Here is a 19,169-nt window from a genome sequence, read left to right on the forward strand (position 1 = left end):
CATACATTCATCTCACATTACTGCCTGGAATCTTTTTCCAGACGGGATGGGCACTTTGGCCAGTCAGTATTACAAAATTTATTTTCCTAAAAGGCCAACTCTTCCACCATCCCATTCTGGTTAGCTTGGAGGTCACACACATGTGAGAAAATGCTGCCTGCTTGTCCTGTGATAAAACATAGTTACTTACCGTAACAGGTAAGCAGGCAGATATTCTCACAACCCACCCACCTCCTTGGTTGGCTTCTTAGCTGGCTTACTGAACTGAGGGACTGCAAGCCTACGTCGGGTGAGAAGGCACTTGCGTATGCATGGTGCTGGTTATTGCGAACTTTCTGAAATCTTAAAGTGGTGATGCACTTTTGATATGTCCGTACTGTGAGAATATCTGCCTGCTGTCCATGGCTAACACCTGTTACGGTAAGTAACTGTGCTATTAGGACAAAAAATTAATGTGATCAAAGAACAGTATTTGGATAAGAGTAACAATTTCAAAGACCTATCGTGCTTCACAATCATTTCAAATGCTGTTCATCATGCAGTTAGCCTGAGTACAATGCTTTGAATTTGTTGCCAATATTGGACAACACAGTTCATGTTGAGGGTGTCATTGGAGCTTCAAGAACCATAAACATGTTCTTCTGGAACCCACCGAGTAGTGGCACTAATGGACAGGGAGCGCTGTGGCATGCTGTACTGGAATGGATAGTGTTCAGGGTACATGCAAGACACCTACTTTTCATATGATTCTGGGTAAATCTAGTTATTAATGCATTTATGGTACATAGGGCAATGCCCAATTAAGAGCTTATGAAAAATTAGGTACAAAGATAAAAAAATTGAAAATGGATTGTAGCCAAGGCCAGAAAAACACTAGGGATTAATATTAAGAATAAATATAATAATATTCTCTTATGTACTTTGCTGGATTAAGCAAGACCATAAGGGAAATTAGGTATATGTATACATAACACATTTATAGAGGTATTAATCTATTTCTATCTCTCTCTCTGTTCAGTATTCTTTGTTTCTTTGTCTAAAAATATTTCAGGTTCGTGCCTAAAATTCTCGTGGTTTAATTGATGACAGATATTCCTGAGCTAGCTAGCTCAGAGAATATCTGATCTCACATTCCATTGCTGGGTAGAGAAGAAAGCCTAAATTTCTTAAATATGCTCTAAAGAAGTATTGAATATGACTGAAATATGAATGAAATATGACGTGTGGCGTGTGAGTGAATATATGGGATCCCAGACTGTGTGTGTGATTGTATATATATGTGTTTAAACATAAAATTGGTTTTGCAAACTTTATTTTTATATTTTAAACCTTGAAAAATCCTGAGAGGTAACACCTGAAGTTTGACCTATCTGACCTTTAAGCTAGGTTACCATAGAAACTCTCTTAAGTCTGTGACATTCCAAGAGGCCTGCTTGCCTTTCTAGATGTGCAGGGAGGGCTTTTTTAAGCCCCTCTCATTAAGAGGGGTCATATGGATTTTCTCTGCTATAAGTTGAAACTGTCAGTTTTCTCCAAAGCATAAGTTCCTGAAGGGTCAGAGAACTGTTTTGATTCAAACTTTTAATGAATACTGGGAGAGAGAGTTTTCTTTGGGTATATTATAATGTTTTATGCATATTCAGAAATTGCTGTGAACAAATATATAGTTTATAAAACTTTTCTTTAAGCCTGGTATCTATAAGAGCTAAAAGGAATTTCTTTGTTCAAATACATAAGGACAGCCTCTGCTGGCTGACCATTGAGAGAGTAGAGTGATGTAATATTGGTCATTGCGAGAGTGCATAAATGAACGAAGCAGAATAGTTTGGTTGAGACCATTTTCATTTAGAAGAGGTGCATTTTACACGCCTGACTGTATGCATCTCCATTGTACAAATGCTTTTTGAAACAAGGTTATTCTGTTAATTTTTAATAAACAATATTTGATTGTAAATATTTATACAATTATCATTATTCCCGGACATCTAAATGCAGAGGTTAGAATATTACTCTGTTTACCACACAGCATCTTTCTTTTATAATGGCCCAATGAAAGGACAGAGCAGGACCTTGTAGATACAAAAAGTTAATTAAGGCATCATTGTGTTCTGAGGAGATTTCAAAGATATTTCCAATCCATTAATAATTGTCATACATGCAAGCAATATATTGACCAGGCTGCAGGTTGACAAATTGAATAAATAAAGGATTATCAGCTTTAGTGGCATCAGCTATGAAAAATGTTTCATCTCCTGATACTCTGCTGACATAAATTTTGTTATCCCAGGACAAGCAGGCATGATATTCTCACATGTGGGTGACGTCATCTACGGAGCCCCGGCGCGGACAGCTTTTCAAGCAAACTTGATTGAAGTTTCAAGTTTGCACACTGCACCACGCATGTGCGTGCCTTCTCGCCCACTAGAGGGCGCATCCCACCTCGTGGTCCTCAGTTCAAATTTTTCCGCGGAGCAAGAAAGCCCTGTGGATCTGAGCTCCAGTGTTTTTGCCTTCTAGCTGCCGCGTTTAGTTTGTTTTCCTTCGAATTAGTTCGCGGTGCTGTTTTTCTTTTCGTTTCCCTTCAAAAAAAAAAAAAAAAAAGTCTTTCGTTTTTCATCGGGCTCCGGGGGCTCCCGGAATCCGTGGCCGCGGGACGTCGGTACGTTCCCGGCCTTCTTCTTTTTCTTCGTGGATGTCCCGTCCTGTTACGGGATTCAAAAAGTGCAGCCGGTGCGAGAGGTTGCTTTCCATCACTGACCCTCACCGGTGGTGCATTGTCTGTCTTGGGCCCGAACATCCGACAGACTCGTGTGATCGCTGTGCTACCTTCCAAAACAGGGCCCTCCGTCGCCGTAAGGCAAGAATGGCCGAATTGTTCGCCGTCGACGCGCCGCCTAAGGCCTCGACGTCGGCCTCGGCTTCGGCCCCGGCCTTGACCTCGGCCTCGGCGTCCTCGGGGGCCTCGGCCTCGCCTCGGCCCTCTTCCTCGAAGGCGTCGTCAGTGAAGCAAGCTTCGGGTAAGTCCTCTGTTCCATCCCCTTCAGCAAAGAAGCCATCCTCGAGTCAGGCCAAGGCGGGTGGGTCGACCCCGGCCCCGCATCGGACCTCGACTCCGCACACCCCGAGGGAATACTCGAAACCGAGGTCGCCCTCCAGGGAGTGTGCCCCGGACTCGGAACTCCCCACCTTCGTGGGGATTCCGGCCTTCCAGGATCTCCTCCGAGCTCTGATCTCATCGGAGCTGTCGGGAGCCCTGGAAGTGTTGCAGCGTGCTGCGGTTCCGGTGGCCTCGACCTCGGCCGGGGCGCCTTCGGTCTCGGAGGCCCCGGCCTGGGCTCCCTCGGGAGCCCCGGCCTCGGCGACATCGGCCTCGGGTACGGTGGCCCCGTTCGCCTCGGTCTCGGCCCCGCCCCGGACCTCGACCTCGGGAGAACCCCCTGAGCGGAGTGTAAGACCCAAAGAAAAGTTGCGCAGAGTGCGCCGTCTTTCCTCCTCTTCCTCCGGGTCTTCCAGACACGCCTCGCCCTCGACGCGACCTCGGACGGGGCGTCGATCGAGGAAGTCTAAGCGGCCCCGAGGCTCGCCTCGGCGCGACCGTTCCTCGTCGTTCGGGGGCGAGGCGCTGCAGGTGTCGGAGTTGCGCCTCGACAACCCGAGGCTCCTCCGCTCACCTCATGGGAAGTCTTCCCGGGCCGCCTCGCCGAGGAAACGGGAGAGTGTCCCACGAACCCCGGGGTCCTCACCCAAGGGTTCTGCGAGGAGGATAACTTCCCCTTCCCCCTCGAGGGCCCTCGAGAGGGGATCCTGGGATTCGGGATCGGTTAGGGATGCTCATTATTCCCATGAGGCCTCCCCCCTCTCCTCGGTGGGGCGGTCGAGAACCCCGTCCCCCCAGGCTAGGCCGTCCTCATTTCCATCCTTCGTTCAGGACATGGCCCAAGCCCTGGGGATTGACCTCATGGTAGGCTCTCGGTATTCCAAAGAATTTTTGGAGGAACAGGACCTCCCCACTCTTCCTAGGGAGGTGCCTAGACTCCCTCTCAACAGTGTCCTTCTGCAAACCTGGCTGAATAACTTGTCAAACCCTCTTACAGCCACGTCTGTACCTTCAAAAATGGAATCGAAGTATAGGACGATTCCCCCTAAAGGGTTCGATAAGGCGCAGCTCTCACACCAGTCTCTTCTGGTGGAGTCTGCTCTTAAAAAATCACAGCCCTCACGGGTTTCTGCGGCGGTTCCACCAGGCAGGGAGGGGCGGACCCTGGACAAGTTTGGCCGTCGCCTCTATTCAAATTCCCTGATGGCCACCAGGGTTCTAAATTACGCCTTCACCTTCTCCTCCTATTTGCGTGGTATGGTGAAGGACCTTCCTCAATATCGAAACTCGTTACCGGACTCCCAAAGAGCAGGATTCGATAAGTTTATGTCCAACCTGTCTCAATTGCGGTTGTACCTATTCCACGCAGTGTACGACGCCTTTGAGCTGGTTTCGAGGGTGTCGGCCCTCTCGGTGGCCATGCGCCGCTTGGCCTGGCTTCGCACCCTCGACATGGACCCAAACCTGCAGGAACGCCTGGCAGACTTGCCTTGTGTGGGGTCCGAGTTATTCGACGAGTCATTGGATGCGGCGACCAAACGCTTGTCGGAACAGGAGCGCTCTCTAGCATCCCTGGTCCGCCCCAAACCTAGACCCCCGCCGCAGAAACCCTTTCGGCCGCCGCCGCGCCGATACCCTCAGAAGTCGACCCCGGCTTTCTCGAGACCGCCTCCGAGACGTCCGTCTCAGCGAGGCAAAGGGGGACAAACCCAAGCCCAGGCGCAGGGCCCTTCTAAGCCCGCGCCTTCCTTTTGACGGGCTGAGCGGACGGGGCGGGTTCCCCTCCGCACTTTCACAGGAACCCCTTCCTATCGGGGGCCATCTTCGGTCCTTCCGGGAGGCATGGACCGGGATTACCTCAGACGCTTGGGTGCTCCGGATCGTCTCCGAGGGCTACTCGCTCAACTTTGTGTCCTCGCCGCCGGACAGTCCCCCAAGTTTAGTCCCCTGCAACCGTTCGCAGCTACCGACCCTTATAACCGAAGCCAAAGCCCTCTTGAAGCTTCGGGCGGTCGAGCCGGTCCCCAAGGACCAGTGGGGTACGGGGTTTTACTCCCGCTACTTTTTGGTCCCAAAAAAGACCGGGGACCTGCGCCCCATACTGGACCTCAGGAAGCTCAACAAATTCCTGGCCCGGGAGAAGTTTCGAATGCTATCTCTCCCGGTTTTGTACCCCCTCTTGGGGGAAGGGGACTGGATGTGCTCCCTCGACCTGAAGGAAGCATACACCCATGTTCCGGTGCACCCCGCCTGTCGAAGATTCTTACGATTCCAGGTGGGGGACCTCCACCTCCAGTACAGGGTACTGCCCTTCGGCCTGGCCGCGTCCCCACGAGTATTCACGAAGTGCATGGTGGTGGTTGCAGCAGCCCTCAGGTCACGTGGACTCCATGTGTTCCCTTACCTGGACGATTGGCTCATCAAAGCCCCGACCAGGGAGGGGGTTATCTCAGCGACCCGACAGTCTATTGCCTTCCTGCAAACTCTCGGGTTCGAGATAAACTTTCCAAAGTCTCAGTTGAGGCCGTCGCAGTCTCTTCAATTCATAGGTGCGGTGCTGGACACGGTGCGCCTACGCTCCTACCTGCCGACCCAGCGGTTGGAAACCTTGGTACGGATGAGCCGCCAGGTCTCTCAACTATCGAGGGTGTCGGCCAAGCGCATGATGATGCTGCTGGGCCATATGGCCTCGACGGTACATGTCAAGCCGTTTGCGAGGCTACATCTGAGGATCCCTCAGTGGACCCTCGCGTCCCAGTGGCGTCAGGAGTGCGACCCGGTGTCTCGCCTCATTTCGGTAACTCCGCCCTTGCGGAAATCGCTGCGTTGGTGGACAGACTCTTCAAATCTGTCCAGGGGGCTATTGTTTCGCACTCCGCCTTTTCGCAAGGTCCTGACCACGGACTCCTCGGAGTACGCGTGGGGAGCCCATCTCGACGGTCTTCGCACGCAGGGCCTGTGGTCGTCAGAAGACCGTCAGTGTCATATCAACGTGCTAGAGCTGCGAGCCATCTTCCTAGCACTTCGAGCCTTCGTTCACATATTGCAGGACCAGGTGGTCCTCGTCCGCACGGACAATCAGGTGGCAATGTATTATGTGAACAAGCAGGGAGGAACGGGGTCATGGCCCCTCTGCTCCGAAGCTCTTCGCCTCTGGGAGTGGGCGGCCTCCCGGAACATCTTCCTCCGGGCGGTCTACATCCAAGGAGAACGGAATTGCCTGGCGGACAAACTGAGTCGACTTCTGCAACCGCACGAGTGGACTCTACACTCAGCAGTTCTACGCGAGGTCTTCGCTCGCTGGGGAACGCCACAGGTGGATCTGTTTGCCTCTCCGGAGACACACAAACTACCACTATATTGTTCTCGGATGTACTCGCAGGACCGTCTGGAAGCGGATGCCTTCCTACTCGACTGGGAAGGGAGGTTCCTGTATGCATTCCCTCCGTTCCCTCTGATCATGCGAACGTTGGTACACCTAAAATCGTCCACGGCCACGATGATTCTCATAGCACCTCGGTGGCCGCGTCAGCACTGGTTCTCCCTGCTGCTCCAGCTCAGTGCCAGAGAGCCTCTTCCCCTGCCTGTCTCTCCTTCTCTGCTGTCTCAGAGTCAAGGATCCATGTTACATCCCAATCTGCAGTCATTGCACCTGACAGCCTGGTTTCTTGTTCCCTGACTCCTCCGGACCTGTCTCAATCGGTGAAGGAGGTGTTGGAAGCCTCCCGCAAGATCTCGACGAGGCTTTGCTATGCGCAGAAATGGACCAGGTTTTCCACCTGGTGCTCGTCTTCTCACCTGGATCCGGTATCAGTTCCGGTATCCTCGGTTTTAGAATATTTGTTTCATTTGTCGCGCTCCGGCTTGAAAACCACTTCGGTGCGGGTTCATCTCAGTGCGATTTCTGCTTTCCACCAACCTCTGGAGGGACGCCCTCTGTCACTCCATCCCTTGGTGACACGCTTCATGAAAGGGTTACTCAGGGTTTGTCCCCCTCTTAAGCCTCCGTCTGTCGTGTGGAATTTGAATGTGGTTCTGGCTCAACTGATGAAACCCCCGTTTGAGCCACTCAACAAGTCCCTCTTGAAATTTCTGACTTGGAAGGCGGTGTTTCTAATTGCCCTCACCTCCGCCAGGCGGATTGGGGAGTTGCAAGCCTTGGTTGCGGACCCTCCTTTCACTGTCTTTCATCACGACAAGGTGGTCCTCCGCACCCATCCTAAGTTTTTACCTAAAGTTGTTTCTGACTTCCACCTCAATCAGTCCATTGTCCTTCCTGTGTTCTTCCCGAAGCCCCACTCCCATCCTGGCGAGACGGCGCTTCACACGCTTGACTGTAAGAGGGCGTTGGCATTTTATCTTCAACGCACCAGGCCTCATCGGAAGGTTCCTCAATTGTTTTTGTCCTTCGATCCCAATCGATTAGGGCATCCAGTTTCCAAGCGCACTCTGTCTAACTGGTTGGCCGCTTGCATTTCCTTTTGCTACGCTCAGGCTGGCCTTCCTCCCCCGGGTCGAGTCACGGGGCACAAGGTCCGAGCGATGGCAGCTTCGATAGCTTTCCTCCGATCCACTCCGATGGAGGACATATGTAAGGCTGCCACTTGGTCTTCGGTTCATACATTCACCTCTCATTACTGTCTGGACACTTTATCCAGGAGTGACGGCCGGTTTGGCCAGTCAGTTTTGCAAAATCTGTTTTCCTAAATTGCCATCCTCCCACCTGCCCTTTTTTGGTTAGCTTGGAGGTCACCCACATGTGAGAATATCATGCCTGCTTGTCCTGGGATAAAGCACAGTTACTTACCGTAACAGGTGTTATCCAGGGACAGCAGGCATATATTCTCACAACCCGCCCGCCTCCCCGGGGATGGCTTCCTTGCTAGTTATGGAACTGAGGACCACGAGGTGGGATGCGCCCTCTAGTGGGCGAGAAGGCACGCACATGCGTGGTGCAGTGTGCAAACTTGAAACTTCAATCAAGTTTGCTTGAAAAGCTGTCCGCGCCGGGGCTCCGTAGATGACGTCACCCACATGTGAGAATATATGCCTGCTGTCCCTGGATAACACCTGTTACGGTAAGTAACTGTGCTATTTCATCAATTGGCTTAAACTGGTGACTTTCTCGAGGTCCAGCTACTGTATGATCATTCTCAAGCCTGGATTTCTGAATAGGTCTTAATTTCTCAATGTCTTCTTTTGAGATGAATAAGAATTTGACTCCTGTAATATTTTCTTCACAAAAGCTAAACAAATCGCTTGGAGTCAAAATCTGATTTTACATATGCAGCAAGTCATTTTTCAGTTCCCCCAATACCATCATGGTGATTTTCAGTTTCCCCAGTACCATCATGGTGATTTTCCATGGCTAGTACCAAAAAATTCCGTTCAGCAGAAATTCCAAAGTCTTTGTAATGGCAGCAAAGATTAACGCAAATTTTTGTAGTTTTTGTATTGTGCTGCAAATCCATCGCTAAAGTAGTGCACATTTTTGATTCCAGAAATAAGTTGGTTCATAAAGGTAATTAAAGCTTTCAAAAAGGCATGAACTGCAATAGTGTCATGCTGCAAGCATTCACTAATTATGCAGAGACTCAAATTCTGAAGTTCTGAGCCAGAACTGAAGTAAAGCATAAAGGGGAACACACATAAACTATGAAAGGGAGAACATAGTTCAAGAGAATGTATTGAACTTGCAATGAATCACCAATAACTAAATGTCCATTTTGATGGGCCATTTACAAGAGTATGGACAGCAGTGGATGTTATAAACTGAGTTATCATGGCAAACCCAACAAGCTTAGCTGCACCATGCAATTTCACACCGCTAGCTCATTTGCATATTATACTATAGGATGCCAAGATTCCCTTTTTTACCACTGCACGTATACGCATGTGAATAAGAACATAAGAATTTGCCTCCGCTGGGTCAGACCAAGGGTCCATCGAGCCCAGCGGTCTGCTCCCGCTGCGGCCCATCAGGTCCATGACCGGCGGGAACGAGACTGCTGGCGAACAACATTAGGAAGGGAATAGAGAAGGCTTTAAACTGTGAAAAAGGGGAAAGCCGACAGTCGACCTGACGTCAATGGTTCGGACAAGAGTATCAAGTGAAGATACTGAGAGGAAAAACTGCTGGGAGGGAACAAAAGACAAACTACAGGGGCCCAAGAGAAACTAAAGAACAAGAGGAAGAGCAAACAGCAGGAGCTAGAAGGGCAGGCAGAAACAAGGAAACAGGTTGAGGATGAAAAAGACGGGAGATGAACGAAGGGGAGGAACGAAACAAAATTCAGGGGCTGGCAGCTCACAAGAGGGGACGGCAAGAGGAGCAAACCACAAGGAAAAACAACAGGAAAAAGAAAAAACCAGGACTTAAATTGCTTGTACGCAAATGCAAGGAGCCTGAGGACCAAAATGGGAGAACTGGAAGTCACGGCCAAAAATGATGGCCTAGACATCATTGGAATCGCGGAAACATGGTGGACTGAGGAAAACAAATGGGACGTAGTACTGCCAGGGTACAGACTCTACAGGAGAGACAGGACTCGCAAGAAGGGTGGAGGAATAGCACTATACATAAAGGACACCATTCACTCGACTGAAATGGATACGGCAGCGAAGGTGGAAGGATTGGAATCATTATGGGTCAAATTACCAGGAAGAAATGGGGCTGACATAAAATTGGGACTGTACTATCGTCCACCTGGACAAACAGAAGCAAACGACAAAGAACTGGAAGCAGAATTGAGGCGGGAATGCAAAAGCGGAAGGGTGATGGTAAAGGGGGATTTTAACTACCCCGGGATAGAATGGAGTATTGGAAGCTCCAACTGTGTGAGGGAAGCAGAATTTCTAGAGGCTATGAGGGACTGCTTCATGGAACAACTTGTCAAGGAATCAACGCGAGGGGATGCCACCCTCGACCTAATCCTCAACGGGCTAGGGGGTCCTGCAAAGAATGTGGAAGTAGTAGTGCCGCTAGGAAACAGCGATCACAACATGATCCAGTACAAATTGGAAGTAGGAACATCAAAAGCGAAGAGAACCACAGCGACAATGCTCAACTTCAAGAAAGGGAACTACGATGCTATGAGGAAGATGGTGAGGAAGAAGCTCAAAAACGGCCCAAAAAGGATGGAGACTGTAGAGAAAGCCTGGTCCCTATTCAAGGGCACGGTGCAAGAAGCACAAAACCTGTATATCCCCAGGTTTAGGAAAGGGTGCAAAAAAAAAAAAAATTGAACAAAAGATCCGGTATGGATAACAAATGAAGTGAAGAAAGCGATAGGTGACAAGAAAAAATCGTTCCGAAAATGGAAAATGGACCAAAATGGGGAGAACTGGAAAGAGCACAAAAAACACCAAAAAGAATGTCACCGAGTGGTTAGGAAAGCAAAAAGAGAATATGAAGAAAGGCTGGCTGGGGAAGCAAGAAACTCCAAAACGTTCTTCAGATACGTTAAAGGGAAGCAACCGGTGAGGGAGGAAGTAGGACCGTTGGATGATGGAGGCAAAAAGGGAGTGGTAAAGGAGGAAAAAAAGGTAGCAGACAGGTTAAAGAAGTTCTTCTCGTCAGTCTTCACGAGCGAGGACACATCCAATATACCAGAACCCGAAGAGATCATAAGTAAAAGAAGAAAAACTGTTGCAATTAGAGGTAAGCCATGAGGATGTCCTCAAACAGATAGATAGATTGAAGAGTGACAAATCACCAGGCCCGGACGGAATCCACCCAAAGGTACTAAAAGAACTAAGAAACGAGATAGCGGAAACACTCCGACAAATTTGTAACCTATCCTTGAAAACTGGGGAGATCCCGGAGGACTGGAAAATAGCAAATGTCACACCTATCTTCAAAAAGGGATCGAGGGATGACCCGGGGAACTACAGACCGGTAAGCTTGACTTCAGTTCCGGGCAAGATGGTAGAAGCACTGATAAAAGACAGCATCTGTGAGCACATAGAAATAAATGGACAACTGAAAGCGAGCCAGCATGGCTTTTGCAAGGAAAGATCATGCCAAACGAACTTACTGCACTTCTTTGAAGGGATAAACAGCCAGATGGACAAAGGGGAACCCATAGACATCATTTATCTCGACTTCCAAAAAGCCTTTGACAAGGTACCTCATGAGTGGCTACTTAGGAAGCTGGAACCACGGGGTGGAAGGGTACATATACAGATGCATTAAACACTGGTTGGCAGGCAGGAAGCAAAGGGTTGGAGTGAAGGGCCACTACTCGGACTGGAGGAGGGTCACGAGCGGTGTTCCGCAGGGGTCGGTGCGGAAACGGGGACGAAGTATGAAGTCATAAAATTTGCTGATGACACGAAACTATGTAGCAGGGTTAGAACCGCGGAAGATTGTGAAGACCTACAAAGGGACCTAAACAAACTAGAAGAGTGGGCAAAAACATGGCAAATGAGCTTCAATATAGAGAAATGCAAGGTAATGCTTATAAGAAAAAAGAACCCGATGTTCAGCTACAAAATGGGGGGATCAGTGCTGGGGAAAAGTACCCTTGAAAAAGACCTGGGTGTGCTGGTGGACACAACAATGAAATCAACGGCACAATGTGCGGCAGCCTCAAAGAAAGCAAACCAAATGTTGGGTATTATTAAGAAGGGTATTACAACAAGTACGAAGGAAGTCATCCTGCCGCTGTATCGCGCGATGGTGCGCCCACATCTGGAATACTGTGTCCAGTATTGGTCACCACACCTCAAGAAATACATGGCAATACTTGAGAGGGTTCAGAGAAGAGCGACGAAAATGATAAAAGGTATGGAAAACCTTTCATACGCAGACAGGTTAGAAAGGCTGGGGCTCTTCTCCCTGGAAAAGCGGAGACTCAGAGGAGACATGATAGAGACCTTCAAAATCATGAAGGGCATATAGAAGGTAGAAAGGGACAGATTCTTTAGCCTACTGGGAACCACTAGAACAAGGGGGCACTCAGAAATTTAAAAGGGACAGGTTTAGAACCAATGCTAGGAAATTCTTTTCACTCAGAGGGTGGTGGACATCTGGAATGCGCTTCTGGAAGCTGTGATAGGACAGAGTACACTACTGAGTTTCAAGGAAGGATTGGATAAGTTCCTGAAAGATAAGGGGATTGAGGGATACAGATAGAGGTAGAGATAGGCTATAATGGGGCATATATAGAAGGACAGGGGGGCTTAAATGATTTAAACAAGGATCACCTTACAGGTCATGGACCTGATGGGCCACTGCGGGAGTGGACTGCTGGGCGCGATGGACCTCTGGTCTGACCCAGCGGAAGCAACTTCTTATGTTCTTAAGTGATCTTTTGTTTAACCCTTGGATTCCTACTTCCTTATATCCTGAAAACCCTCTTCTTCCCTCTTATCTTTGCCCTTTTTGCTCCTGTGTCCTCCTTTATCTGTAGCCCTCAATTCCCTTATCTTTCAGGAATTTATCTAGTCCCTCTTTGAAACCCCTTAATGTAGTCTGTCCTGTTACATCTTCCAGGAGCGCATTCCAGGTATCCACCACCCTCTGAGTGAAGAATAATTTTCTGGCATTGGTTCTAAATCTGTCCCCTTTCAATTTCTCTGAGTGCCCTCTTGTTTTTGTAGTTCCTAGTACGCTGAAGAACCTGTCCCTCTCCACCCTCTCTATACCTTTCATAATCTTGTAAGTCGCTATCATGTCACCTCTGAGTCTCCGCTTCTCCAGGGTGATGAGCCCCAGCCTCTCTAACCTCTCAGCGTATGAAAGGTTCTCCATACCCTTAATCATTCGCGTCGCTCTCCTCTGGACCCTCTCAAATATCACCATATCCTTCTTAAGGTATGGAGACCAATATTAGACACAGTACTCCATGTGCGGGTGCACCAACGCCCAATACAGCGGTAGGATGACTTCCTTCGTTCTTGTTGCAATACCCTTCTTGATAATACCCAACATTCTGTTTGCTTTCTTTGAGGCTGCCGCACATTGCGCCGTTGGTTTCATTGTTGTATCCACCAACACTCCCAAGTCCTTTTCAAGGTTACTTTCCCCTAGTACCAGCCCCCCCATTTTGTAGCTGAACATCGGGTTCTTTTCCCCTATATGCATGACCTTGCATTTCTCTATATTGAAGCTCATCTGCCATTTGTTCACCCACTCCTCCAATGTTGTCAGGTCTCTTTGTAGTTCATCACATTCCCCTACAGAGTTTAGTGTCATCTGCGAATTTTATAACTTTACACTTTGTCCCCGCTTCCAGGTCATTTATAAATACATTGAACAGCAGCAGCCTGAGCACAGACCCTTATGGGACACCCCTCGTTACCCTTCTCCAGCCCGAGTAGTGGTTCTTCACTGCAACCCTCTGCTTTCTGTCTGCCAACCAGTGTTTAACCCATCTATGTACGTCCCCTTCCACCAATAATACATACATGTGAGACCTAACTTCTGGCTAAAGCAAGGCTGGGTCAACTATGAAACAGAATGGCTTTTATAGCAAAAAATATTCTCTTTCAGGTGATATAAAAAAATTGGACAATGTACAGTTGAGATATGTTCCATGAAACTTGTAACAGTTATGACTTGAATCAAAATACAGGTCAGGAGCAGTGAAGGAGTTTATCATTAAATTTCTTTTCTAACATTTTTTGCCTACTTTGATGGCTCACAACTGAGGAGGTAAACTAATGTTATATTCCAAACTTTGCACATTAAGGCCCCTTTTATGAAGCTGCATTAGGCTTTTTTATTGCCGGTTATAGTGGTATTAACTTTGATGCTCATAGAAATTCTATGAGCGTCAGAGCTTTTACTGCCACGGCTGGTGATAAAAAAGCCTTAACATGGCTTCATAAAAGGAGGGGAGGGGGTGTTAGTAGTAGGGGTTGTTTAATCCGCAAAAATTTCAATTCTCTTGGAGGCTTTGTTAGGTTGTAGTGGCTAGACAAAGTTGTCATTTTGGGTTACGCAGAGCATAGGACTCCGAGAGAGACCTACATTCGATAGCCTTTAGGTCTGAAACCAATAGAGATCCAGCTGAAAAAATTTATATGGTTTCATTTGAGGCTATAGGGAACATCCATATAAAATTTTATACAATGAAGATGATTTTTAATATTAGACCACTTGACATGGAATGACCCACAAATGTGCCACTGGTGCCTTATTGGGAATCTGATATTGTAAACCTTGGTTTCTAGGGAGATGTATAAAATTATTTTTTTAATTTGGTATTTCAGTGGAGAAAAAGAAGGAAACCATAACGGAGTCAGCTGGTCGGCAGCAGAAGAAAAAAATAGGTAAGCATTCAACATCAGTTCTCCATTTTGATGTTTATAGAAGGTAAAGGAGGCTAAAACAGCAAAGGATGGGATTCAGTGTACATGCATGCTTGAAGCCAGACACAGTCTGTTTTGTTCACGTGATTGATTGGGTGCTCTTTTGTTTAGCTCAAATTGCTACTTACTCCGCTGATTGTCAGGCTCTTCTGAGTCACAGACATCACTGCAGATGAGAAAGAGAGGGCTCGCACAAGATCAAGAGCAAAACCTTAATAATTAAACAAGAATTATCAAAATAATAAAATGTGACATGGTTATTTTTTGGCAAAGTCTCCATTAAGGGTATAAATAACACTAAACATAAAACATTTTATACAAAATACTAATTAATTTTCTTTAAAAATATAAATTGGCTGTAATGTTCATATTTTTAAATATAGCATATACCATTGGAATATTGTTGTCTGAAATACTGTACAAATACAATATTAGTGAAGTTGGTACTTCATGTTTTGTAAAGACCAATACATTAATCTATTATCCTTTACATTACTTTGTAATCAATTGTAGTATACCTTAAATTTAAACATTATAATATTAATAATTAAATTGTAGAAGACCCAGAATTTTTTACATGACATAAGGAATACTGTTAATTATGCCTCGGAGTTGGAAAGAAAATTCAGATCTTAATCAAGAAAAGAAACAGTCTATTTTACAGGAGACAGTGTTTGCCACATAAGAGGACCTTCTGCTGAGAACTCAGAACAATTTCCATCTCTTCTGAGCCAGCTGCCAGAATACAGTACAGCATTTATTATTTAGTTTCAGCCTCAGCAGCCGTATTTCCACTTGCTCTCTGCCGCCGTGTCCCCTGATTCTGCCTTACAATAGATGACATTATCATCAGGGGACAGCATTTGCTGCATAAAACGCCTGCTGTTGAAGTGGACATATCTCACTGATGGGCTACACTAAAAGTCACCTGTGTGGTCCTTCTTATTCCTTGAAAGTATCAAGAGAAGCTGGAAACTTAGATAACTTTTTCAAATGGTTAGTTTAAAGCCTCTAACACAGGGGTGCCCAACGCGTCGATCGCGATCGACCAGTAGCTCAGGACGGCAACTCGAGTCGATCGCACTCGTGTTGCCGTCCTGATCTAAGGGCCGATCAGCCTTCCTCTCCAGTGTTCTCCCTAGGGCCTTTTAGCTGGGCGGTCCGCCCAGCTGTCATCTGCCGCTGCTGAACATTAAAAAAACCCCCCCAAAAAAACGGCTTGGAGATTTCAGCCCCTAGCGAACTTATGCTCTGGGCTCTAACGTGTGCATGCAGGCTTCTCTTCTCTTTCCTCCGAAACCGGAAGTTATGTCCGGGGAGGGGGGGGGGGGAGAAGGGAAGCCTGCACGCACATGTTGAGAGCCCTGAAGCAAGCGTTTGCTACGGGCTAATGCGGGAGACAGGTTAGTGAAGCATTTGTTCTTGTTCCTGTCGGGTCCTGCCTACTTTCTGTTTCCGCGAAGGCAGGACCCGGCAGCATTTCCCCCAATAGGTTGATCACGATCTTGGGCTGATCAGCCTTCCTCTTCCCGACGGCAGAATTGACGTCGGGGAGAGGAATGCTGGTTGGCCGAAGCAGGGAGAGCTTGGGGCCTGTTATTGGTGGCGTTTGGGTCCTGGTCCCCGATGGTAATGGCAGTGGCAGTGGCTTGGGGGAGGGCAGGGAGAAAGAAAGAAAAAGGGCAGGCAGGGAGACAGAAGGAAAGAAGAGAAACAGAAAAAAAATGAAAGGGAGGCAGAGAGAAAGAAAGGGCAGGGAAGAGGAAGGAAAAGTTGGGGGAAGGAATGAGGTCTGGAGGAGAAGAAGCATACAGGCTAAAAGAGGGGAAGAAAGATTGTATGCACAGTCAGAAGAAGAAAGTGCAACCAGAGACTCATGAAATCACCAGACAAGGTAGGGAAAATGATTTTATTTTAAATTTAGTGATCAAAATGTGTCTGAATTTATATCTGCTGTCTATATTTTACACTAAGGTCCCCTTTTACTAAACCGCAATAGAGGTTTTTAGCGCAGGGAGCCTATGAGTGTCGAGAGCAGCGCTGAGCATTCAGTGCAGCTCCCTGCGCTTAAAAACTGCTATCGTGGTTTAGTAAAAAGGGAGGGGGTATATTTGTCTATTTTTGTATGGTTGTTACTGAGGTGATAGTGCTTAGAGTCATCTGCTTTGACCTCTTTGAAAAACCCTGGAATAGGAATGATGATTAACATTTTCTATGCATACAGTGTGCTTTGTGTTTTTTTTTAATTTTATTGTTGGTAGATCATTTTGACTTGGTTATTTAAAAAGTAGCTCGCAAGCCCAAAAAGTGTGGGCACCCCTGCTCTAACATCTTGATTCTTGATGACCCTGTAGTGTTTGGGGTTTTAATAATTTATAATGCATTGGATTTTATTCTACTTTCTATTTACTGGGTTGTTGGGTATGGGGAAATATATAACTGAGCAACATAATATTTGAGCAATAAGTACTTTAAATAGGAAATCAAAGTTTAGAAAAGGTAATTTCTTGAGAACAAATACTCTTCTGCTGTAATGAACTGAGAAATTGAAGTTCTTGTTACATTGATGTGAACCAAACATAACAAGATTAGACCTTCTACAGTACAAGCTGTACCTGTGGTGTTTTATGATTCCAGTAAAGTTGCTTTTTTCCCCCCCCCCTGTTTCTTGAATGTACTTTAATGCAAGATTGGTTGTAATAAGGTTTTTGTGTTAAAAGATTTGGTAGCAAGTTCACAAATGGGCCAGCCTTTAGGTTAGGAAAGAAAGGGCATGAACTAGTCATAGTTTTAAAGACTTGAGGGAAGCCACTGCTTGCCCTGTTTCAGTAGCATGGAATATTGCTACTCCTTGGGTTTTGGCCAGGTATTAGTGACCTGGATTGGCCATCATGAGAACAGGCTACTGGGCTTGATGGACCATTGGTCTGACCCAGTAAGGCTATTCTTTTTTTTTTTTTTTTAATCTTTTCAATTTATAACATACACCACAGTGAAGGAAATACTGAAATACAGACATCAATCAGTCCAATACAATTTGAACATAATTTAAAGAAGAAAAATATAATCTAACATAGTCTACCTGAAGGGGAGAAAAAGTTTAAATAGAAACCCCCCTTGGGAATAAGGGGGATAGATACTAATATAATATCAAAGCAAATACGAGCAATAAACATCCTTCCTATTTATTTCAAGTCCACATTTATACTAAACTAAACTAAACCTTAAGTTTATATACCGCATACTCTCCATGATTATGGAGCTTGGCACGGTTTACAAGATTTAAAGGATGGGATAACACATTGGAATTGGGGGTTGAGTGAAGTGAGGGGAGAGCATTAAGTTTTTGTGAAAAGCCTAGTTTTTGTGTGCTTACGGAATAGTTGGAAGGAGGCATGATTCCGTAGTGGGGTAGCAAGGTTATTCCAAAGCCCTGTGATTCTGAAGAAGAAGGATTTACCCAATTTTCCCGCATAGGAGATACCTTTTAGTGAGGGGAAGGATAGTTTAAGTTTTTGGGAGGGCCTGGTGTTGTCAGGACTCGAGGAGTTCTAAGAAAATGGGATTAGGGGAGGGAGGATGCCATGTAGGATTTTAAAAGCTAGGCAGGCGCATTTGAAATGAACCCTGGAAATTATTGGGAGCCAGTGAAGTTTGGACAGAAGTGGGGAAACATGGTCAAATTTGCGTTTTGCAAAGATCAACTTGGCCGAAATGTTCTGAATAAGTTGAAGTCTTTGAAGACTTTTTTTTAGATAGACTAAGATAGATGGAGTTACAATAGTCTAGTCTGGAAAGGATGATGGATTGAACAAGGACATAGAAACATAGAAAATGACGGCAGAAAAGGGCCATAGCCCATCAAGTTTGCCCACTCTACTTACCCATCCCCCTAATTCTACCCTCCTAGAGATCCCCTTCCTAATGACCCATCCCCTTAACTCTACCCTCTTAGAGATCCTACATTTACTCTTAAAATCTGGAACGCCTCATTGTCAGTGATTAACTCCACAACCTCATCGGCACTTTCCCCCTCCTAACTAATTTTTATGCTGTCACAGTAATATCAAGACTCTCAGAAAAATCATATAAAGAATTTAGTTTGATTAGGCAGGGAGTTCTCGTTGCATAAATCTCGTTATAAGTTGTTACTATTCTTCGCTCTACTGGTCCATTCCTGCCAATGTTAGGCAGGAGGGGGGAGAGTGCCGATGAGGTTAGTTCCCTGTCCAATGCGGTTGTGGAATTAATCACTGACAACGCACGGGGATCTGAGACTCTTTGAAGAAATTTTTCTAAAGTGTATAAGTGGTAGAGATAAGCCTAATAGGAGAAAACTTCATCACTGTTATATATATATATATGTATATATATATATATCTATATAATAAAACCGTAGGCGGCGCATGCGCAGTCTTATCAGCGTGCTTCCATGATCCGTATGTCCGTGGCCGCCAAGACTGCAGCATGCCCCGCGCTTACTACGGCCCCACGCGCAGCTGAGTTCGGCACGGCGGTTTCCCCAGATAGGGGAAGTCGAAAAACTCACTCCCGACGCGCAGCTGAGTTCGGCACGGCGATTTCCCCGGTTTCCCCAGATAGGGGAAGCCGAACTGCTCACTCCCGTCTCAGCGGCCTGCACATCGACGATTCAACCCCCCCCCCCCCCCCCCGGGGCTGCCTAAAGAAACAAAGTTTCACGGTGCTTGACCCGCCAAACAATTCCTGCTGTTGCCGAAATTTGCCCCACCGTTCC

General features: G+C 46.8%; 1 protein-coding gene across 1 annotated transcript in view; it reads left to right on the forward strand.

Moving 5' to 3' along the window:
- The window catches only part of TMCO1 (transmembrane and coiled-coil domains 1), a 213,641-nt gene that overhangs the window by 62,843 nt on the left and 131,629 nt on the right, over nucleotides 1–19,169 (forward strand). Inside the window, exon 3 of the mRNA XM_033960397.1 lies at nucleotides 14,315–14,374. Coding sequence (XP_033816288.1) covers nucleotides 14,315–14,374 — 60 coding nt within the window. The remainder of the gene's footprint in view (nucleotides 1–14,314; nucleotides 14,375–19,169) is intronic.

This window comes from Geotrypetes seraphini, chromosome 10 (genome assembly GCF_902459505.1).
Source record: "Geotrypetes seraphini chromosome 10, aGeoSer1.1, whole genome shotgun sequence".
NCBI lineage: Eukaryota > Metazoa > Chordata > Amphibia > Gymnophiona > Dermophiidae > Geotrypetes > Geotrypetes seraphini.